General features: G+C 55.8%; 2 protein-coding genes across 2 annotated transcripts in view; one reads left to right on the top strand and one right to left on the bottom strand.

The window, feature by feature from the left end:
- Positions 1 to 5,090, top strand: part of FAM83G (family with sequence similarity 83 member G) — a 34,350-nt gene extending 29,260 nt beyond the window's left edge. Inside the window, exon 6 of the mRNA XM_008010589.3 lies at positions 2,126 to 5,090. Coding sequence (XP_008008780.3) covers positions 2,126 to 2,515 — 390 coding nt within the window. The 3' untranslated portion in view covers positions 2,516 to 5,090. The remainder of the gene's footprint in view (positions 1 to 2,125) is intronic.
- Positions 1 to 22,345, bottom strand: part of SLC5A10 (solute carrier family 5 member 10) — a 69,390-nt gene extending 47,045 nt beyond the window's left edge. Inside the window, exons 1-8 of the mRNA XM_008010591.3 lie at positions 22,006 to 22,345; positions 15,219 to 15,290; positions 14,734 to 14,838; positions 14,313 to 14,372; positions 13,373 to 13,477; positions 4,717 to 4,822; positions 4,452 to 4,532; positions 2,656 to 2,861 (exon numbers count right to left, since the gene is read on the bottom strand). Coding sequence (XP_008008782.3) covers positions 2,656 to 2,861; positions 4,452 to 4,532; positions 4,717 to 4,822; positions 13,373 to 13,477; positions 14,313 to 14,372; positions 14,734 to 14,838; positions 15,219 to 15,290; positions 22,006 to 22,116 — 846 coding nt within the window. The 5' untranslated portion in view covers positions 22,117 to 22,345. The remainder of the gene's footprint in view (positions 1 to 2,655; positions 2,862 to 4,451; positions 4,533 to 4,716; positions 4,823 to 13,372; positions 13,478 to 14,312; positions 14,373 to 14,733; positions 14,839 to 15,218; positions 15,291 to 22,005) is intronic.
- Positions 22,346 to 23,662: the final 1,317 nt, after the last annotated feature.

The raw sequence follows: 23,662 nt of genomic DNA, 5'->3' as shown, positions 1-23,662 counted from the left end.
TGGTTTTGTTTCTGGTTAGAAAAATGCCACTCATTTGTCGTGGATGAGCCAGAAGATAGTGAACGGCTCACGCCTGTATCCCAGCACTTTGAGAGGCCAAGGTGGGTGGATTACTTGAGGTTAGGAGTTTGAGACCAGCCTGGCCAACATGGTGAAACCCTGTTTCTACTAAAAATACAAAAATTGGCCGGGCACAGTGGCTCACGCCTGTAATTCCAGCATTTTGGGAGGCTGAGGCGGGTGAATCACGAGGTCAGGAGATCGAGACCAGCCTTGCCAACACGGTGAAACCCCGTCTCTATTAAAAATACAAAAATTAGCTGGGCATGGTGGTGCGTGCCTGTAATCCCAGCTACTCGGGAGGCTGAGGCAGGAGAATTGCTTGAACCCAGGAGGTAGAGGTTGCAGTGAGCTGAGATGGCTCCCCTGTACTCCAGCCTGGGCAACAGAGCAAGACTCCATCTCAAAAAAAAAAAAAAGCAAAACACCCCATGGTCTTGGCACACAACAGAACTGCTGCCTCCCTTCTGACTAGACCGTGGGTGTCTTTGAGGGCTACCCTGGCCCCACAGCAAAGTGGAGTCAGACCCCTAGGTGCCCCTAGAAGTCCCCAGTGTTAGTGAGAGCCACGCAGAGACCAGGAACCTCAAGCAGGACTAGTGCCTGGGCTTCTGGACCGAGGCCCCGCATCCAGCAGGCAGACCCAGCCAGAGGGGAGGAGGATAGGGAGATAGGGCAGAGGCCAGGCTACAGCCCGATGCTGGTTGGTGCCCTGAACCACCTGGGATCAGCAGTGTCCCTCCTCCACCTCCCTGTGTGATCCTCTCTGGGCCTCGGGCTCTTTATCTGTGTAGTGGGGCCTGCCCAACCCTGACCCCAAGGCCAGGACGTGTGCAGATTCGTTTGGCTTTGATGGGAAAATCTCCTGACTGATGTTCCACCCAGAGACGCCGGTGCCATGCCAGGCCCATGCTGCGTTGGGAGGAGGTGGGATGTGGCAGTTGTAAAGGGGCTTAGCCTGGCAGGGTCCCACATGCCTACTGTGCCCTCCACGGTCAACCTTTCACCAGCCCCTGGCCCACTGGGGCTGGCCCTCAGCCCTCCCAGGAGAACTGGGCAGATGCCTGCTGTAAGCCCACGTGTTCCCCGGAGAGCCCTCCCATGAGGCATGGAGGACGTGAGCAGCTTGTGAGCACAGCATGCCGGAGTACAAGGGGCCCTGCTTGAGGACCACGTGTTACAGATGGGGAAACTGAGGCCCAGCCTTCCAGAGCTTCTGATAGCTCCCAGCTGGGGTCCGTTCTTACTGTTGGAACCCAGGGAGGGTCTCTGGGCAGATACTGATGGAGCCCGTGCTGCTTGGGAGAGGAAGAGCAGAGTTGGGAACCACGGAAAAGTCACTCCACTCTGGGTTCAGATCCGTCTCTGTCTTTGGCCTCAGTGGTCTGTCCTATGAATGGAGCTGGCCAGGCCTACTCCCAGGGGAGGCCCCATGGGAAAGGCTTGTATGAGCGCTGTCATCATTCATTCCACAGAGGCTGGCTGTGGCTGCCTTGACCTATGGTGGACCCCTGGGGCTGGGTCCAGAGGCATGGACAGTCGTGGGGCCTGTGCCCACTGCTTCCCAGACCTTTTCCCACACACATGCTCCCTGGAGCTGCCCACGGCCTTTGGGACAAGCAAAGCAAGGGCACCATCTGCTTCTGCCCAGAGACGGGAAGCAGTTCATCTGAGGTCACCTGGAGGGCTGGTGACAGGGTCTTCAGGGCAGGGCCAGAGTCACCCCCTGCACTCAACAGAAACTCCTGCATTGCTTTCGACAACCCCATTCAGCCCATTTCCAACCACGTCCAGGCTTGTGTCGAAATAGAGGAGGCTGGTGGGGGTGAGCTGGGAGGAAGCTGCCTTGCTACACCCACAAAGGGCAGGATTATTCCCATATTACACACAGGGGAACTGAGGCATTGAGTGATTAAACCAACTGGCCTAGGCCCACTCGCTGGTGAATGGCAGAGCCAGGAGGCAAACCCGGGCCTGCTGGCTCCTGTGTGCCTGAGCAGGGTCCTGTGCTGGGTGGGGTTGGCCCTTCTCGCTCAGCCTCACTCTCTGCTCTTCTCTCTTCCAGGCCCAGCAGTTTCATCATCACAGGGCCCCTGCCTCAGGGACTAGGGATAAAGACGGCTTCCCAGGACCCCCTAGGTACCGCTCTGCTGTTGATGGCGTCCAGAGCTCTACCAGAAACGCGGGCCCAGCCGTCGCCGGCCCCCACCGCTGGCAGGCCAAGGGAGGCCAGGTACCCCGCCTGCTGCCGGATCCTGGCAGCCCAAGACTGGCCCGAAATGCCCGCCCCTTGGCCGATGGCAAGGCCACCGAGGAGCATTCGAGTCCCTTCGGAATCCCATACTCCAAACTGTCTCAGTCGAAGCACCTAAAGGCCAGGACGGGTGGTAGCCAGTGGGCCTCATCTGATTCTAAACGGAGGGCTCAAGCCCCCCGGGACCGCAAAGACCCCTAGCAGCCTGTCCCAGCCTGGAGCCACACCTTCTGAGGCCCCAGCCCGGACTTATGATGCGGAGGGCAGACGGGCCACCTGGGCCTACCAGAGGCCGCTGGGACGGCAGGAAGGTGGGATGGGCGGGAGACGTTGGCACTCACCTGGTCGGTGCACCAGTACCAGGTGGCCATGATGGTCAGGCCAAAGGTCATCCCGGTCCATGGCAGGTCCCCTGTGTGGGGGTCTCGAAACATGTGCATGGCGTCTGCACGCGGCAGGTGGCAGGTGGTGTTGGCAATGGTCCTGGAGGGAATGGCCCGGGCATAGGCTGCCTCCAGCTGCCCGTAACCGCCGATCTGGTCGAAAGCTGGAGGGGTCAGGGTGGGACAGGGACAATTTGGTGGTTGGGGGGCCCTGACTCCCCGGGCTCCCCCTACCTTCATCTCACAGGAAACTTCCTGATGCACCAAACTAGAGTTTTTTCCACCTCATCTTTCCCAGTGTTTGGAAAGGTGTGGGGGTAGAGGGGTTTTTTGTTTTTTTTTAAAGGTGTATTTGAATGACTATTTTATTTGTATTTAAAATAATACTATTAAGTGAGCATTTTGCACATGGGCACCCCAGTGTCCTGCTGGCCCGGCAGGAGTCACTGTTGGCCTCTGGACACCCATCAGCCTTGGGCAAGAGGTTCTCAGCCAGGTTTCTGATTGTCGATTCAAGGAAGCAACAGTAATTTTTCTTGACATTTGAGGACCTTCCTGAGGCTTCTAAAGTGTTCATCCTGATCACCTGAAGGGTGTGATTTTAGCAGAGCTGAGAGTGGCTGGTGGTGTCATGGCCCCAACCCCCTGAGGCACAGAGAAGAGGGAGACAGAGGTCCAGAGAGGGATGGGGCCTCCATCAAGACCACACAGCCCATCTGGCGGGCTCAAGCCGGGCCTTTTTCCTCTCCAGTCCAGAACGCCTCACTGTTCCTGTCTACCTCGGGGTCAGGGCCTGGCATGGCCAAGGCCTGGCCCGTCTGTGTCTGTCACTCCCCTCCCTTCCACACTGGGCCTGGCTGCTGGGATCTCTCTCATGAGGTGGGTCTTAGGGACACTAGAGCCCCTGGTCTGAGAGGAAGAAGCCTGGATGTAGGAAACTAGTTTCCACCCCAGGCCCCACTCCCTAGCCTTTTCCAAGTGGGACATGGAAGAGGCAGCCTGCTGCCTGGATGCTGGTCCCCCAGCATCACCGTTTCCATGGAGCTCAGGCCAGGCTCTATATTCAGACCAAGGGTTCGTGTGAGGCTCAGAGCAAATGAACAAGTGCCATTCAAGGGTTAGAAACTGCTCAACCACAGGGTCCCAGTGTCTGAGTCTGGAAGAGTCTTTAGACATGTGTTCACTCTCTGCGGGGTCCTCCTGCCTCTGCTTACATACTTCCAGGGACGGCGAGCTCTGTCTCTCTCCGGGCAGCCCTGTGAGCTTCCTATCTATTCCAGACTAGTATCGCCAATCTCTCGAAGCTCTCTTTCCTCCTTGGCCTTTGTCCTGCAGGAGGTAGCATCACCTCTTGGGATTTTGTACATGCTTTTAAACAATTGGAGGAGCCGCCCAGGCAGTTTTGTGGTCTCCTGGTTGTGTGCCTTCACACCTGCCTACAGCCCCACCTCACCATCGAGCGCTGAGCCAATGTGGGTGTGGCTGGTCCTGAGTTCCTGAGTCAGCTCCTTGCCAGGGCCAGAGCTGGTAACAGCGGGGCAGTAGGGTGGGCAGCCTCTACCAGTCAGGGCAGTCACTGAGGGGGCCAGCAGTGGGGCTGACTGTCTAGTGGCTCAACCTCCTGAACCCACCCACCCCCAGCGATGCTACCCAGAGCCCCAACAGCATGAATCCTGCAGTGTGCCAGGCAGTGCCAGACTCCACAGGGCTTGCTGTGGGGATAGCCCCGCCACGGCCACAGACCTTGTCCTTACCTTTGATTGTCAGGATGACAGCCCCCACCACCATGATGAGCGTCTGCAGGGCATCCGTGTAGATTACAGCGGCCAGGCCCCCTGCCAGTGGAAGCAAGGTTGCTGGAGGGGGCACTGGCCCCAGGGAGGAAGGACACAGGGAGGAACTTCTGGGGCTCCTACTGGGGCCACTTCCTGGGCTGCTCCCTCGGGCCTGTAGGGGGAGGTGGCCTTCTGACCCCTTTACACGTCCCCTGGGTGGATCTCCCTGCTGTGGGCGCCATACCTGCGATGGTGTACAGTGCCGTGATGCCGAGCGTGAGGATAGTGGAGAGGTAGAAGTTCCAGCCCAGGCAGATGTGCACAAACAGAGCCCCCGCATACAGGTCCAGCTGTGGAGGGAGAGAGGCTTGTGTGGGTGACTGAAGTCGCTGTTAGACCCAGGGCTCCAGCAAGCCACTCCCTAGGTGACCTCAGGCAAGGCCCTCTCTGGGCCTCAGTGGCCTGTGGATGAGGAAGGGAGACCGCCACTCGCCTGTCTGCCTGCATCACGGGGGCCATTGTGAGGTTGGGGGAAGAACTGGCCATGGAGAAGCTGCAAGCTTGTGTGGATGTCAGGGGACGTTACTGTTACTAATAAAGTCCAAAGTGGCCAATGCCCTTCCTGAAAGCAGCGTTGTTATTGAATCTGGCCCCTTCCCCAGGGGATAAAAGGTGGAGCCCTGTCCCCTCGGTTCCCAGGGGGACCTTGATGAGGAGTTTGTGAGGAGTCCGTGAAGATCAGTAGGCCTCAGGAAAAGTGTGTGCTGGGTGGGCCAGGAAACAGAGGATTAGCCTTGCTTCCTGCCCTCACCCCCCGGTGGGTTTGGAACTGAAGCCTGCAGTGGCTCAGAGGCTGGGTCTCAGGCTGAAGCTGGTCTCCACACTGACTGAACACAGCCCCTGCCCTCGCAGAACCTGGGACTGCTCCTCCTAAAGGCAGGAGTGTTAGCCTGGAGGCCAACCTCAGCCTGGCATGGGCCTCACAGACCAGAATCCCACCCTCCACCTGGCAGTGGGGGCCCAGAGAAAGGGAAGGCAGGACCCTGTTGTCTGGGACATGGGCTGGTAACAGGCTTCATCTTGCTCCACCCCGAGTTCCTAAATCTACCGTTCTGCTTTGACTCAGGAGATGCGAGATGAGCCAACACACAGCCTCTGGGGCCGGGAGCTGCCTGAGAAGGCCGGAGACCTGCGCTTCCTAGTGTGGGGACACATCTGCACGAGGCCCAGGAAGTGCAGGCCCCAGGCCCCTTTGAGCTCCCCCAGACAGGGATCCCTGCCTCCCCCAGTCCCAGGGACACAGGGCCCAGGCGGGATGGGATCTGGCTCCAAAGCCTGTGCTTCCTGTACCTCTCCCTCCAGGCGCCTCTCAACCTGTCCTAGAGAGATCAGCCAGTTTGGAAACTGGCCAGGGGCTTTCAGTAGAACCTCGGCCCCTTCTGGTCCTTATCTTTGGTTCCGTGTGTGTGTGTGTGTGTGTGTAGGAAGGGCAGGTGGTTCAGGGGAAGTTGTGGTGGGGGGTGGGGGCTTGATCTGCCTCCAGCCCAAGCAGAGAAGCACAGAGGTGCTGAATATCAGAGCAGGACGGACTCTTCAAGCCCCTGCCCCATCAGACTAGAGGAGAAACTGAGGCCCCAGGAAGGGAAAGGACGTCCCCAAAGTCAGCCCCTAGTAGGTATCAGACATTGGAGTTGCCAAGAGAGGGAAAGTCAAGAGGGACCAGGAGGCTTCTAGAAGGCCCACTACAGCAGCCTGCAAGCTTCTGTCCTAAAGTCACTACTCCAGACTCCCGCTGGACCCTGGCTGCCTCTGGACAGAACCCGGGTCTGTGTGCCCGGCCTCTGGCTCTAGCCACACCAGACGTATGGCCCTTCATCCCATGCCCAGAACTTAGCTGCCTCCAGGTCTTTGCTCACCGGCTCACCAGATTCCCTCTGCCCTGGAACATCCCAGCCTCTGCTTCTCATCTTTCAAAACACAGCCATGCCAGCCCCTCTGCTCCTTGAGTTTATTGTTCATGCACCCTCCCTCCTGCCTGCCTCCCTCCCTCCTGCCCTTCCTTCCACGGCGGCAGGCCCCAAAGACTGAAGAGAAGTCCCGCAGGTGCAGGAACGGCAGGAGCAAGGGTGTGGGGTGGGCCTTTCACTGCTGTCTCCCCTATAGACTGGACCCTACATGGCATCCAGTGAAGGTTTGCTGCTGCTGCTGCTAGAGGCCCAGTAGGTGTGAAGTTGCCTGCAACTCCCGGACAGCCCCCGGGTGAGGAAGTCAGACAACACCTAGCCCTATCCAACCCCTCCTGCAGCCTGAGCACTCCTCTCTGTGGGCTCGGGCAAGCTTCAGCCTGACAGACGCCAAGAGCCACACAGCCCTGGCTCTGTGTTCCTGGTCTGCTGTGTCCCAGCTGCATGGCTTTGAGCAGGCCACTTTACCCCCTGAACCTCAGTGCCCCTGATCTGTGACATGGGGAAGCGGGTGTGGAGCACACATAGCCAGCCACCCAGCCCCTCCATACCTGCTGGCACCCTGCAGCCCCTCCAGCCCCTCACCCTGGCACGGGATGGCCCCTGGGACCGTCTGAGATAGCCAACTCTCCTCTGTGCCTCCCTCCCCAGTGACCCAGGAGCAACTGCAGCCTTTTTTTTTTTTTTTTTTTGAGACGGAGTCTTGCTCTATCGCCTAGGCTGGAGTGCAGTGGCGCGATCTCGGCTCACTGCAACCTCTGCCTCCCAGATTCAAGTGATTCTCCTGCTTCAGCCTCCTGAGTAGCTGGGACTACAGGTGTGTGCCATCACGCCCGGCTAATTTTGTATTTTTGTAGAGATGGGGTTTTGCCATGTTGGTCAGGCTGGTCTCGAACTCCTGACCTCAGGTGATCCACCCACCTCGGCCTCCCAAAGTGCTGGGATTACAAGCGTGAGCCACCGCGCCCGGCCCAGAGTCTATTCCAGCTCCTAGAAGGCACAGATGGGGAGGTCAAGGCCCGAAGAGCGGAGGAACTTGCCCATGGAGGCAAAACACTGGGAACAAAATCAACAAGACTGCACCAGGGAACGGCATCCCCGAGGAAGGGCCACTCCTGGGGCACAGGTCAAACCACGACCTCACTCTAGGCCGCCACCCATGGGACTGGAGCTACTGGTCCACTCCCAGCTCTGTTGAGAGGCGCCTGCCTGCTCCTGTGATGTGGCCCCACACTCACCCTGCACAAAGTGTCCTGTCCACCTCCCTGCTCCTTCCTCCCCACACAGGACCCCTACAGCTCCTCCCTTCATCTTGTACCCAGAAACCCTGCCGGTCCCTCACGGCCCTGGTTGTCCCCCAGGATGCCCTGCTGACTGGCCACTTTTGACAAGTGACAAATGTGCCCCTGGGCCACATGCCGCCCTGATGTCTTTCAGGTCTCCTCCGTCCTACCAGGTGGGTGTGATAATCCCCTCCACTCCACCGTGGGGAGCACCTGGGCATGGAGAAGTGAAATGACTCTGTCAAAGTCCCACCGTCCTAAGAGGTGGCCCCAAGGACGCGCCCTTCCTGCTGGCTGACCCCGGGGCCTGCGAGGTCCTGGGGAGGAACCTCATGGCAGGGGCCCTCCCAGAGAGCGCACACTGTTGGCAGAAGGCCACTCCTCTCCTGGCACCATCTATAGCCATCACTGGGGGCTTGCAAGGGCGGAAGCCCCGTACACAGGGAGGGAGCAAGGCTGAGAGAGGACGTGTGGGCCATGGGGTGCAGGATGGAGCTGATCTGGTGGGCTCTGCACAGCTGAGAACCCCAAGCTCCCCATGTGCATGAAGGAGCCTCACTCCATCTCCCAGTCGATGGAAACCATTCACTCCAGGACATGTCTGAGGCCGAAGAAGGCTGGAAACCGGCCCTGGTGCTCTGGCTGCCCTGTCCTGGGCCCCTGCCCTGCCCTCTCTCCGCTACCTTCCCACATGGAACTTGTTTTTTTTTTTTTTTTTTTTTTTTTTGAGACGGAGTCTCGCTCTGTCGCCCAGGCTGGAGTGCAGTGGCTGGATCTCAGCTCACTGCAAGCTCCGCCTCTCGGGTTTATGCCATTCTCCTGCCTCAGCCTTCTGAGTAGCTGGGACTACAGGCGCCCACCACCTCGCCCGGCTAGTTTTTTGTATTTTTTAGTAGAGCTGGGGTTTCACTGTGTTAGCCAGGATGGTCTCAATCTCCTGACCTCGTTATCCGCCCGTCTCGGCCTCCCAAAGTGCTGGGATTAGAGGCTTGAGCCACCGCGCCCGGCCCCCACATGGAACTTGTATCTCCCATCCTTGGTGGGACAGCAGAGAAGCTGGGCTGAGCCCTGCACTGACACTAGGAGTTGACTATGATTTCTCCCAAATCTTTTTGGTGTCCTCTGCCCCTGAGCCTTGCCCATTTTCATGGAGGCCATCGCTGTCCTCCGGGGCTCCCCGTTGCCACACTCCCCGCCTCTGACCCACAGGCCGCTACTGTGGATTCCTTCTCCAAAACACACACCCACTCCCCGAAACCTCTACTGACCCCATCCTAGGCCCAGTCCCCTTGCCAGTCCCTCACTGGTCCCTCCTGCACTTGGCTTGTGCAAGGAAAACCTGGGGCTCTGCATTTCTGTTTTGTTTTTGTTTTTAAAAAAACCTCTGCCTCCCGGGTTCAAATGATTCTCCTGCCTCAGCCTCCCTAGTAGCTGGGATTACAGGTGTGTGCCACCACGCCTGGCTAACTTTTTGTATTTTTAGTAGAAACAGGGTTTCACCATGTTGGCCAGGCTGGTCTCGAACTCCTGACCTCAGGTGATCCACCCACCTTGGCCTCTCAAAGTGCTGGGATTACAGGTGTGAGCCACTGCACCCGGCCAGGTTCTGCATTTCTACCATTCCAGGAGTAAGGTGCACCCCCACCCAGCAGAGGCCCTGCCCAGAGGCTCTGAGTGGTCCCCACTGCCTCTCTGCTCTTGGTCATCGCTACCCCTCCATATCCCTACGCACCCCCAGCCCCACCAGCTTCCCGCTCCTGGACTTGCCAAGCTCTTTCCCTGAGGCTGCAGCAAGACTGGCATTTCCACCCCAGACTGCCCTGTCTCCAGTGAGCCCCCTCCCTGGTCCTGTCTCCCCATTTCTGACCCACCCCCCTACCGTGTTTGCTTCTTTTATCACACTTTTACCATTTCTTATGATTTCTTATGATTTCCTTGGTCTGTTTCCTTACCCCTTCTGTCTAGATGTCTAGAAAGCCTCTATGGGTGTGGGGGGCTCACCCAGGGCCTGGCACACAGTAGGTGCACAGTAAGTAGGCGCTTTCCATAGGGCAGGGAGTGGCAGCCCAGAACCCGCAGGCCAGGCCCAGTCATGCCTTTCAGTATTGTCTGCAGGCACTTTCAGGCCCCAGGGGGAGAGTTGAGGAGTGAGGACAGAGACCATGTGGCCTGTGAAGCTGAAAATATTTCCTCTCTGGCCCTTTGCAGAAAAAAACGAGCTGACCCCTGGCATAGATTCTCTCACCTAGACCCACGAGGCATGCGGGCCGCCCTGGGGATGCGCCAGTGAGCAAGGGAACCAACAGAGCACACAGCCAGCAGGCATTCCCAGCCCATGGGGGTAGAGCGAGGTAGGAGGCTGGCCCTCGGGGCTGGGAGTGAAGATGGAGAGAATGCAAAAACTTGAGGGACATGAGGGAGCCACGTGGATATCCAGGCAGAAGGTTCCAGGCAGAGGCCACAGCAAATGCAAAGGCCTCGAGGTAGGAACATGCCTGCTGTGTCCATGGAAGCGCAGAGGCCAGTGTGGCTGGAGCGGGTGGGGGCAACAGGCGAGGGAGGGGTGAGGTCAGTGAGGGAGCAAAGCGACCCCGTGGAGGACCTTTAGTGCAAGTGGCGTGGGACATCGCGCCCGGTTCCAGAGGCTAAATGACTGGCTAGAGCCCCACAGTGATGGAGCTGGACTTGGGTCCCTTCGTCTGAGGGTCAAGGTGGCGATTCTCCATGCCCTGCCATCGCGGGTCCTCCTGTGGGCCAGTGCCCCTGCTTGAGGGATGGCAGCAGGCACCCTAAGATCTGTCTACACAGGCAGCGGCTGGGACAGGTGCTGGATGCACAGACACATGAGGCATTCCTGGGGCACAGCCCAGTGAGGTCAGGGCCTCTGGGGACTGCCTGGGCGCGTGCACTTCAAACAGCCAGGGTACCAGTCCTCTCGCAGCTAAGCCCAGCAATTAGCGTTCCTCAAGCTTCGTCCTCTGCTTCATCCAGGCAGCCCCAGCGTTGGTTCTGAAGCCCAGCCTTGATGTGAGTGGGTGCTCACTGCTTTATAGTTGGGTACACTGAATCACTCCCATCACAAAGTAGAGTTTCAAGGGCCACGTCCTTGCTGCTTCAGGGCAGCAGGGAAGGTTGGGCCTCTTGGCCGGGAGGCACAGGCCTGGGTTCTAACAGTAGTCCCTGCCTGACTCGCTGTGACCTGGACCTCAGTTGTGTCATCTGTAAACTCGGAGAGCCGGACAAGATTGTCCCTAAGATCCTCTCACTTCACTGAGCTCTTCCTTCTGCCTTTTTTTTTTTTTTTTTTTTTTTGAGACGCAGCTCACTGTAACCTCCACCTCCCCAGTTCAAGTAGTTCTCGTGCCTCAGCCTCCTGAGTAGCTGGGACTACAGGCGCACGTCACTACATGTGGCTAATTTTGTGCATTTTAGTAGAGATAGAGTTTCACCGTGTTGCCCGGGCTAGTCTTTAACTCCTGAGCTCAGGCAATCTGCCCGCCTCAGCCTCCCAAAGTGCTAGGATTACAGGCGCCAGCCACCGTGCCGGCCCCCTCTGCCTTTCTAGAAGTCCCGCCCAAGTCATCCACTTTCAGGACCCTCTGAGTGTGAGGTATAAGCTCCACCGCAGAGAAGCCAGCAGGGTGAAACCCTGTGCCCGCGGCTCAGCCTCCCTCCCTCACCAGACCTACCTGGGGCCTCCTCACAGGCCTGGCCTCCTCTTGTCTCTCTCCCCTGCAGTCCACCCTCTGGAAGATTCCAGAGAGCACAAAGTACAAACACGACCATGTCACTATCCTACTTAAAACACCACCCCTGCTCCACCTGGGCTCCCTGGATACTTCAACCTCTTACAATTAAACCTCCCTCACCTCATCTCTCACTGCAGGCCAGACGCTGAAAAGTGGCAGCTAAGAGGCAAACGTGGCAACGGGCCTGTTGTGTGTGAATGCTGAGGCATGTTCTCTGGTTTGCCTTTGTCCCCACTACTGCCTGTTACTCACTCCCAGCTTCTCCCCACACTGTTTTTTATCTGGTCCCCAGAAGTGTCTGACTTAGTGATCCCTACAGTCTAGGGCTCCAGACCCGACCACCCCGAGACACATCCTGCCTCTTCTCACCTCTCTCTTTGTCATTTGCTCCCGTCCCCCATCGGCATCCCTGTCTCCATCAGAGCCCAACTCAAATGCCACCCCCAGCAAGCCCCGCTGTGTCCTCTTCTGAGCTTCACGCCTGTCCCATGCATCCATCGATTTCTCACTGCAGTGCGAGCCCCTGGCAGGCCGGGGCCAGGTCTTGTTTCTTTCTGCATCTCTGGCTTCCAGGGAGGTGGCTGGCATGGGGTGGGGTGGAGATCAAGAGATGTGGGAGAGGAAGGGAGAATATGAGTGGAAAACTCTAAACTCAGCCTTAAGGGCAGGCCAAGGCCAAGTCCCTCTGGACTCTAAAGGGCTCCCAGAGAAAGCAAACCTCCTACGGTATGCCAAGGGCATCTGGCGAAGACTGTGGCCCAGGGTTTGCTGCTGGCCACCCCCGAGACCTGCCCACAGGAAGGATGAGACACTCTGGGAACCCCCTCAGAGTCACCCAGCAACGCCAGAGCAGATGGAGGCCCAGTGGGGGCTCTGGATGGACCCTTTCAGGGCCCTCTTTCCAGGTAATCCTGCCCACAGCTCCTGGTTGACCAGCGAGGCCTCTACCTCTCCTGCGCCTCCATTCCCTCCACTAAATCGACGCCTCTTCTGGGCTTTCCTAGTCCCAGAGCTGAATGAAGACGGCCCAGGAGGCCGTTTGCCTCTGAGGGAAAGTCGGGCCTCACAGAGCACTTCCCATGGACACAGCAGCCCTCACCGGCCTCACAGGGACCCTGGGAGACAGGGTCAGCTGCCCCTCCTTACAAGGGAGGAGCCCCAGGCACAGGGAGGCTTGGGGGTCTCAGGGGCTAGTGTCGGCCCCCTCAGAATCAGGCAGCCCCAGGACTCAAGCCCCTTCAGAAGCCTGGGGCTGGATGAAGCTGGCTGCCCCCAGGGACTTGGAGTGAGAACAAAAGGCCTAGTGTTGCCACAAGGTCACCAGGAGGGCTGGGATAATCTTCCCTTCCGTGGGCCTTAGTTTCCCTCTCTGTAAAGTCAGAGGCTTGGACAAGATGAGCTCTATGCTTCTTCTGACCCTGACATTTGAGGTGTGTTCCTGCTCTTAATATGCCAGTGGGGCAGGGCCAGGCCCCCAAGGATAGGTGTCAGTGATGGAGCCCACCAGCCTTGGGGTGAGAGGCAGGTCAGCTCAGTGCAGACCAGACAGGGCCAAGACCACATGGGCTTTTGGCGCCCCCTCGTGGGAGGTCCTGGCTCACCCCCGTGTCGGCCCCAGTACTGACCTCAGACCATCCTAACACCCTGCGTCTAGAACCTGAGGCAAAGCAGAGGTCACCTGTCCCTGACTAGGGCTGGCTACTGAGCCTCCACCCTGGGAGCTCTGGACCACCTGTCCAGACTCACTGCGTGACCCCAGGTAAGTCATTGCCCCTCTCTGGGCCTCAGTTTGCCCAGCTGTGAAACAAGGCAGAGATGAATGAGAAGACGGCAGGTCCACTTGAGGGGCTCACAGATTGGGGGTGTTTCCAGGCTATGCCAGCAGGGAGCGGGGGGAAGCTCACCGATATTTTGGTGAAGACAGACAGTAGCAGGGACAGGACAGACAGGTACATGCGGATCCGCTGGCCTCCATAGCGCTTCTGAATGTACTCAGGTAAGGTGACGATCTGGGGAGGCACACGGGTAGGGGCTAAGCATCTCCCAGACGATGCCCAGCGCTCCAGACAGGGCCTGTCTCAGTCACTCTGCCTCTCCCACCGCCACAAAGCAGCTGTGAGCCTCTCAAGGGCAAGGCCCAGGCACTGACCCCTTACAGCCTCAGCACCCGGCCTTGAATCCCAGGCTGCTCCAGCTGCGTCCCGAGGGTGTCAGGCAGGGGAGTCGCAGGCTGAGATCCCAAGACTGGCTCTTTAGGGCCGAGACGAGGAATGGATTGGAGGGGCCGTGGCTGGAGACAGAGGGACAAGTTTAGAGGCTGTTTTGACAAACCCAGGTGCACTATGATGAGGCTGGATGAGGGAGGTGGCTGCGAGGGGCAGAGCTGGGGAAGGCTGAGAGACATCCGGGAAGTGGAGTTGACTGGATTTAGTGGCTACATGGTCAGGGCTGAAGGAGTGGGCAGAGTCGAGGATGGTACAGCCCGGTGTGCCATTCAGGCATGCCACCCAGGTGTACAGCCCAGGTATGCCACCCAGGTGTGTGGGCCAGGTGTGCAAACCAGGTGCGTGGCCCAGGTGTGCAGCCTATGTGCCCTGCTGGTTGGGACATTGTTCCTGAGACGCAGCACTCAGGGCCGTGGAAAGCAGCCAACACAGCACCCAGGCTGAGGTCCGAGGGGACCCACCTTAGTGGGTTGATACAAATGTTAGTTGGGCTAATAGCAAACCCAGCCCTAAGAGTTCACCAAGTCCTGATGTGAGGCCACGGTGGTCCTGCCCATTACTACCATCCACTTGGACCAAGGCCCAGCCCCCCGGTTGGAGGCCTCATGAGTAGACTCACCTCTGAGGAGATGTAGATGGGCACGAACACCCACGCCAGTGCCAGCAGCACGTACGTGGCCTGTGGGGACAGAGGCAGGTGAGGACTACAGGTGCAGCTCCCACAGCTCTGCTCCAGAGACACAGCAGACAGAGCCATCTGGAGGCCTGGCTTCCCCCCGCCCCTCCTGACTTGCCATGAGATCCTGGGTGGCTCCTTCCCCTCTCTGAGTCTGGGGAAAGGCCCACAGCTCCCTGCCAGTCATGCCATCCAGCACCTTGGTATTCTGAAGACAGGATTTGGCCCAGGTGGGCTCTGGGCACTGCACAGAGCCCACCTGGACATGGGCTGACACCAGCCACTGGGAGCTGCCCCCCTCCAGGGCTGTGGCCGCACCCTGTGCCCTGGCCCTCCCACAGGCTGCCTGTCCTCCAGGACTCACATTCCATTCAAAGCCTGCCACGGCCAGACCTCCTGCCGCGCCTGAGCCCGCCAGTCCAATGAAGAGGCCAGAGCCCTCGCTGCTGGCAAAGAGGGAGGCTCCGATCTGGAGGAGAGAAAGGGAAACGCATCAGAGGCAGGCTCCCTGCACCGGCCCCATCCTGGGCCTGACAGCCTCTCCTTCATCCTCACAAACCTAAGCGGGGTCCTAGCCCCACCTCACGGATGAGGAGCCCAGGGTGTGAGTTCTACCCATGACTAGCTGCACAGCTAAGGAGTGGATGTAAGTTTCAGACTCCAAAGCCCCTGCCCCTCCCACAATTTCTAGCAGCTCAGACCTATGCCCCTCACTTGGGGACCTCCTGCCCGCCTCCAGCCTGTTCCACTGAATTGGACTGGCTCAGAGATGCAGGTGCCAGGTGACCTAGAGATCAGACACAGCCCCACGGACAAAGTGGGGTGTGTGAGAAGTCAGGGTGCACTCACCGGCCACCACGTCATGTCCCGGCCTGCTAGGAAGTAGCCATTCACCGTGTTCCTGCTGGCCCGACAAGAGGACTGCAAGAAGAGAAAGACGAGACAGGAGTTGGAAGCCCGTGCACTGCTGGTGGGAAGTAGAATGGGACTGCTGCTGCGGAAACGGCGTGGCAGCTCCTCAAAAAGTTACGCATAGAATCACCATATGACCCAGAAGTTCCACTCCTAGGTGCATGTCCAAGAGAACTGAAAATACACATCCACTCAAAAACTTGTACACGAATGTTCATAGCAGCATTATTCATGATAGCCAAAAGTGAAAACAACCAACATTTCTGTTGATGATGAGTAAATAAACAAAATGTGGTGTATCCTATATAAAGGAATATTATTCAGTCTTCAACAGGAATGAAGTTCTGCCGGGTGCCGTAGCTCATGCCTGTAATCCCAGCACTTTGGGAGGCTGAGGCAAGCAGATCACTTGAACCGAGCAGTTTGAGACCAGACTGGGCAACATAGTGAGACCCCAGGTCTACAAAAAATGCAGGGTGTGGTGGCACACGCCTGTGGCCCCAGCTACTTAGGAGGCTGAGGTGGGAGAATCACTTGAGCCCAGGAGGCGGATGATGCAGTGAGCAGTGACTGTGCCACTGCACTCCAGCCTGAGCAACAGAGTGAAATCCTATCTCAAAAAACAACAACAGATATCTTGGGAATGAAGCCCTGATGCATGCCCAACTTGGATGGACCTTGACAACACGATGCTTCATCAACAGAGACAGACACAAAAGGCCACGAATTGTATGATTCCATTTATATGAAATGTCCAGAACAGGCACATTTATAGAGATAGAAAGCAGATGAGTGGTTGCCAGGGGCTGGGGGCAGGAAGAATGGTGCTTGACTGCTTATGGGGACAGGGTATCCATTTGGAGTGATGAAAATGTTTTGGAGCTAGCTACAGGTAATGGTTGCCCAACATTGCAAATGTACGAAATGCCATGAATTGCACACTTTAAAATGGTTAAAATGGGCAGGCGCGGTGTCTCACGCCTGTAATCCCAGCACTTTGGGAGGCCGAGGCGGGTGGATCACGAGGTCAAGATCGAGACCATCCTGGCCAACGTGGTGAAACCCTGTCTCCACTAAAAATACAAAAACTAGCCGGGCGAAGTGGCAGGCGCCTGTAGTCCCAGCTACTCGGGAGGCTGAGGCAGGAGAATTGCTTGAACCCGGGAGGTGGAGGTTGCAGTGAGCCGAGACCGTGCCACTGCACTCCAGCCTGGTGACAGAGTGAGACTCTGTCTCTAAATAAATAAATTAATTAAAATTGTTAAAATGATGAATTGTATATTATGTAAATTTCATCTCAACTTTTATAAAACGAACAGAAGCAGTCAGTTCCTTACCCACGTATTCCCACATGCCTTTGGTTTCGGGGGAGTGTAGAATTTTGTCCTCCATGTAGATGGAATAAAAAATCTGCAATCAGAATGTCTGGGAGTAAAATCCTGTCTTCTCTGCTTCCTGGCCATGTTACCTTGGGCAAGTTACTGAACGCATGTGCCTTGGTTTCTTCCTCTGTAACATGGTCCTAAGAAGTTCTTCCTTCATGAATTTTGTTTTGTTTTGTTTTTTGACAGAGTCTCACTCCATCACCCAGGCTGGAATGCAGTGACAGGATCTCGGCTCACTGCGATGTTCACCTCCGGGGTTTGAGCGATTCTCCTGCCTCAGCCTCCACAGTAGCTAGGATTACAGGTGCACACCACCACACCTGGCTAATTTTTTGTGTTTTTGGTAGAGAGGAGGTTTCGCTATGTTGGCCAGGCTGGTCTCTAATTCCTGACCTCATGTGATCCGCCTGCGTTGGCTTCCCAACGCTCAGAGGGTTTTTATGAGCTTTAGTGGGTTAATACATGCAGCATGCTGAGAATGGTGCCTGGCATCTGGTAAGTGTTTGATAAGGGTCAGTGAGTACATGGATTTTTCTTTTTTCTTTTTTCTTTTTTTTTTTGAGACGGAGTCTTGCACTGTCGCCCAGGCTGGAGTGCAGTGGCGCGATCTCGGCTCACTTCAAGCTCCGCCTCCTGGGTTTACGCCATTCTCCTGCCTCAGCCTCCTGAGTAGCTGGGACCACAGGCGCCCGCCACCACGCCCGGCTAATTTTTTGTATTTTTAGTAGAGATAGGGTTTCACCGTGTTGGCCAGGATGGTCTCGATCTTCTGACTTCGTGATCCACCTGCCTAGGACTCCCAAAGTGCTGGGATTACAGGCATGAGCCACTGCGCCTGGCTGGTACATGGATTTTTCAAGCCCCTCCTTAGTGCTATTTGGATGGGAGAAATTAAAGTTAAATCATCTGGGCATGGTGGCTCATGCCTGTAATCTCAACACTTTGGGAGGCCAAGGAAGGAGGGTTGCTCAAGCCAGGGATTCAAGACTAGCCTGGGCAACATAGTGGGACTCTGTTTCTATAAAAAGTTTTAAAATTAGTTGGACATGGTGGTGCATGCTTGTAACCCCAGCTACTCGAGAGGCTGAAGTAGGAGGATCACTTGAGCCCAGGAAGTCAAGGCTGCAGTGAGCCGCGATGGTGCCACTGCCCTCCAGCCTGGGCTGCAGAGCAAGACTCTGTCTCAAAAAAGAAAAAAAGAAAAAAGAAAGAAAAAAGGAAAAAACAGAAGAATTTGAAAAGATGGGCACAGGACAGGTATTTAGACATAGATTTTGTATTTCTTTTCAGAACATACCTAAGGCTGGATCACAAAATATATCCATCAATATGCAGGTCTCTTTCTTCCCGAATTAATTGCCCTGTCCTATACTCAAGATGATTAGGCTTCATTGTATGGACTCACCATTCAAAGTTTTATTTATCTATTATTTATTTATCTATCTATCTATCTATCTATCTATGTATTTATGTATTTATTTTTGAGACAGAGTTTCGCTCTCGTTGCCCAGGCTGGAGTGCAATGGCGCGATCTTGGCTCACCGCAACCTCTGCCTCCTGGGTTCAAGTGATTCTCCTGCCTTAGCCTCCCTAATAGCTGAGATTACAGGCATGTGCCACCACGCCCAGCTAATTTTGTATTTTTAGTAGAGACGGAGTTTCTCCATGTTGGTCAGGCTGGTCTCAAACTCCCAACCTCAGGTGATCTGCCTGCCTCGACCTCCCAAAGTGCTGGGATTACAGGCATGAGCCACCGCGCCTGGCCTATTTTTTTTTTTTTTTTTTAAGACAGGGTCTTATTATGTTGCCCAGGCTGGTCTTGAACTCTTGGGCTCATGTGATCTCCCCATCTCAGCTTCCTGAGTAGCAGGAACCACGTGGACACCACCACACCCAGTTCAGAACTTTTGATGTGGCTCCTGAATGTTTCTCTCCAGCTCCAGCTCCAGCTCCAGCTCCCACCACTTTCTCTTTGTGTGCTGTGATCTTGCCATAGTACATGCAGCATAGTCTGAAGGCTCACCCTCTTGGCCAGGATGGCCATATCCAGATGTGTACGGGGTGCACTGCACAACTTCAGAGCATCTACGGTTACAGCCAGTGCTTTTTCCTGACACTTCTCATTTTTCAAGCCTATAGTGGGCATTGTTAGTTGCCTTCTTATATCCAGGGCTCTGGGGGCTGCTGGCAGTTGCTGGGGGCCACATGTACCCATTTAAGCCTCCCCGAGAACCCCGTATGCCAGAGTTGGCTTCAACTGCTTGACCTGTGTGGAGTTCTTAGTCCTCGCAACAGCTCTATGAAGTAGGTGCCATGTTCCCAATGAGGAACCTGATGGTCTCAGAGATGAAAACATACCCATCTAGCAAGTGGCGCAGCCTGGATTTTAACTCAGGCTCAATCACTGGGCTGGTCATTTCACATCAGGAAATGAGGGGAGCTGGCTTAGGACAGAGCTACACATGGATGGAGGCTAAGAGAACCACAGTGAGGTGTAGCTGTATCCTTAATAATGCTGTGAACCTGGATCATACTGCACCTGAAGCCCTTTCTGTTGCTGGACACAATTACGTTTCCTGTATTCTTTTTTTTTTTGGAGACAAACTTTCACTCTTTTGCTCACGCTGGAGTGCAGTGGCATGATTTCAGCTCACTGCAACCTCCGCCTTCCGGTTTCAAGCGATTCTCCTGCCTCAGCTTCCTGAGTAGCTGGGATTACAGGTACCCGACTAATTTTTGCATTATTAGTAGAGATGGGGTTTCATCATGCTGGCCAGGCTGGTCTCGAGCTCCTGACCTCGTGATCCACCCGCCTCAGCCTCCCAAAGTGCTGGAATTACAGGAGTGAGCCACTGCACCCGCCCTACATTTCCTATAATCTTAGAGCTCATTTGAAAGTAGTTTTCTGTCACTTGTTAACAGATATTTTAATTAATGCAAAGGCTCAGCTCAAAGTCCCCTCCTCCAGGAACATCTCTTCCTTAAAGGCTCCCGCCGCAGACTCTCCCAGGCCCACCATCTAAACATCTTTGCAGGGCTGCACCTGCCTGGCTTGCTCTGTCTGCTTCTCCCTGTGGGATGCAGCTCCAGCATCCTCCCTGTCTGGTTCTGATCTTTTCTGGATGTGCTCACTGCTCTCTGGCCAGCCACTCCCCACTGGGCCAGCCTGGCCTGCTTGGAGGGACAGGGCAGAAATCCTACAGCCCTACTGCCAGGGGCACCAATCTGCAAACAGCAAGGCTGAGCTAGGAGAGGTGGGTCATGGGCAACAAGGGCTGGTGACCCAAGTCACTGGGCTACAAAGGGCCTGGCCTCAGGTGCCCAGAACATCTTTCTTAGACATGCACTTCTGATGAAATACCCCACCTGTGCTAGCCAGGACAGCCTTGTCTCCCCTCCTCTTTCCCTCTCAGATCTTACCTGGCCCTTACCTCCCCTCATCCAGAAACCCTCCACTGCCTGTTCTGCCCCACGTGGGCACCTCTTCCACTGAATTCTAGCCACCAACTCTCACAGGAATATAGCATATTACAGTTTGCAACAGATTTTCACTTCTATTGGCCCCTTGCTCCTTGGAACAGCCCTGAGATGTGGGCTGCACAGAAACCCACATTGCGTGTTTGAGGAAACTGCAGACCACAGAGGTTAAGTGACTTAAGTACACAATGCAGAGCCGAGACTTGAACTCGGCTTTGCCGATGGCCAGCACTGGGCTGCTTGTGAGTTAATATTTAATCACATACAGGTTGAGGAGCCCTTATCCGAAATACTTGGAACCAGAAGAGTTTTGCATTTCAGACTCTTTCAGATTTGGGGATATTTGCAGAATACCTGCCAGTTAAACATCCCCAACCCAAAAATCTAAATCTGAGATGCTCCAATGAGCACTTGCTTTGAGCATCATGTTGATGTTCAAAATGTTTCAGATTTTGGGATTTAGATTTTTGAAATCCAACCTGTGATAATTAATTTTAATGACTGCGGCTGCTACTATTATAAATCACCACTGCTACAACCACCACCACCACCACTACCACTGTAGAACCAATGGCAGCAGCAAGGTCTGGTCCTGTGCAGGCCTCTTGATAGCAGGCACCCCAGGTAGGTGGTGTCTCCATGTCACAGATCAGAACACTGAGGCCCAGAAAACTGAGGGGACATGACCAGTCTCCTGTTTGCCAGGCCTTCGTGCTTAGGCCAGGGGTTATGGTAGATAAGAAGGGATACTCGGCCCGGTGTGGTGGCTCTCGCCTGTAATTCCAGCACTTTGGGAGGCCAAGGCGGTCAAATCATGAGGTCAAGAGTTCGAGACCAGCCTGGCCAACATGGTGAAACCCTGTATCTACTAAAAATACAAAAAATTACCTGGGCGTGGTGGTGGATGCCTGTAATCCCAGCTACTTGGGAGGCTGAGACAGGAGAATTGTTTGAACCCAGGAGGTGGAGGATGCAGTGAGCTAAGATGGTACCACTGCATTCCCGCCCGGGTGACAGTGCTAGACTCCGTCTCAGTTAAAAAAAAAAAAAAGAAGAAGGAGTACTCATTCTCCCCAGGAGACTGTCAGGGCTCAGGGATGCCGGCCTGGGGACCTCTGGGACTAAGGAAGTGGAGCCCAACCTCCAGGCACTAAGCATGGAGCAGGTGACCTGGACCAGGCTGTGTCCACCTTCCCTCAGGAAGGCTTCCACGATAGACCAAAGGGGAGCCCTTCCCTCGCCGCAGGGCCAGAGCCTTGGCTTCTCCATCTGCACATGAGACAGCCTGTCTCCAAGGGCCCCGCTGCCCCTGGAATCTGTGCGTGGGGTCAGATCACTGCTCACTTCTCACTCTTACGAAAGGAGAAAGAACCGGCTTATGATCTAGAGCTAGGCCACAGGATGTGAATCCCAGGGAGCTTGTTAAAAATAAAGACCCCTAGCTCCCAGGGCCCTCCCTTCCTCCGGATTCTGATCCAGCAGCTCTGGGTGCAGCCAGGGAATCCCTAGGAGCCTGTTGTTCAAGCAGATGGGAGTCACTGACACCATGGAGACTGGGACCAGGAGGCTGATGGCCACACCCAAGGACTCCAACTGGGCAGCAGCACAAAAGCCCAGTTACCTGTTACAGAGACCTTTCCTTCTCCTCACTTTACAGATGGAGACGCCATTACCCAAATAGAGAAAGGGGCTTGGTCAAGGTCTCCAAGCAAATCTGCCCCAGGCTGGGAGGAGGACCACAGGATCACCAGGCCACCAGGTGGGACCAGCGCTGACACCACAGGACATGCTGGACCCCGGTTCCCATCCCAAGCACCCACCCTGAGAGCCCAGTTGGCCGCCACCACCACAGTTCCCCTTACCCATATGCCCACGGCCACATTCAGAGCAAAATACACGGTGATGACAATGATGTCAGCCACGCTCAGCTGCGTCCCGGGAGCATGGAGGTCGCTGGTGGAGTTGGTGGCCATGGCTGTCCTGCCTCAGGCACTAGGTCCGAGCCCGAGGGACTGAGGGGCAAACCAGGTCAGAAAGGACTTCCTGGCAGGGAGCTAATTGATCATTAAACCGAGCGGACAGTGGCATCTCCAGCCCATGATGTGACTGCGTGCAGGGCAGCTGCGTCACTATGCCGTTTGGCTTCCTCATCCCATGGTGGGGAGCAGATCCCAGAGCATAGGAGTCAGGGAGGCTGGGAGAAGTGAGTGGGAGGAGGAGGGGAGGGAGCCTCCTTGAACTCGGAAGGGGCTTGGGGAAAATTAACTGCGTTTAGTGGACCCAGAGGCAACCCAAATAGTCCCAGAAAGGCTGGGTTGCTTAATGGGTGGCTTCACCTATATCTAATTTGTATAAGAAGCATAGAGCGTCGGGACGAATGTCTCACCTCTGAAGACACTGCCGTGGTGTGCAGCCATGTCCTCCCTTGGCCATCGGGCTGTGAGTGGACTGAGCAGGGCTTGGGAGTGTGACACCCGCATTATGGCTCACTTCCAGCCAACACAGCTCAGGCTCAGAGACAGCCCCGTGTTGGACAATAAAGTCCTGCTTCCAACGTTTCTGCTGTCTTTTTCTAGACCGGTGAAACAGCCCCAAGCCCCTCAACTTGACCATCCATTCGGCCCCCGCCCCCAGTGTCTGCCTGGGACCACAGAGGGACCCAATGTCTATCAAACACCAAGGACCATGCGTGGTTGTTCTGCACATGATCCCATTTCACGCTCACAGCAGCCAGGCCGAGTAGGCCATGTCTCATCCCACTCAAGGAAATGGCCATCCGCCGTTACACAGCTGTTGAAGGCGCAGAGCAGGTTTCAGTGCAGATGTGGCCCCACCGTCTCCACCGCAGTGACAGTGACAGTTCCATTTGGATTCCATCAGAGTGGGATGCTTGCTCACTAATTCTATCAGTGTACACAGCAGGGCTGGCTGGCAGTCTCACACCTCTGCTCAGTGACGTGACTTTGCAAAGCATTTGCAGTTTAACCAGGCAAGCAACACTTCCAGAAGTGTTAATGAGTGAGCGACTGCCACCAGGAACACGCTGGCCTGCAAACCCAGCCAGCCTGTTACTGGATAACCCTGAGGTGCAGGTAAAAATTAATCACCTCGGCCAGGCGCAGTGGCTCATGCTTTTGGGGGGCTCATGCCTTTAGGAGGCCAAGGCGGGTGCATCGCCTGAGGTCAGGAGTTTGAGACCAGCCTGGCCAACATGGCGAAACTCCGTCTCTACTAAAATTACAAAAATTAGCCGGGCATGGTGGTACGTGCCTGTAATCCCAGCTACTTGGGAGGCTGAGACAGGAGAATTGCTTGAACTCAGGAGGTAGAGGTTGCAGCAAACCAAGATTGCGCCATTGCACTCCAGCCTGGGTGACAGAGGGAGACACCATCTCACGAAACAAACAACAACAAAAAAAACCCAATTAATCCCCTCACATACAGGGCTAGGCAGAAGAAGGAAGGGAAAAGGGAAGTCACTGCTGAGAGAACCCACAGGCAGGCTCAACTGCCTGCCAT

The sequence above is a fragment of the Chlorocebus sabaeus genome, chromosome 16, assembly GCF_047675955.1.
Source record: "Chlorocebus sabaeus isolate Y175 chromosome 16, mChlSab1.0.hap1, whole genome shotgun sequence".
Taxonomy (NCBI): Eukaryota; Metazoa; Chordata; class Mammalia; order Primates; family Cercopithecidae; genus Chlorocebus; species Chlorocebus sabaeus.
Note: the sequence above shows the minus strand (reverse complement) of the source record. Positions and strands in the feature narration are given on the sequence as shown.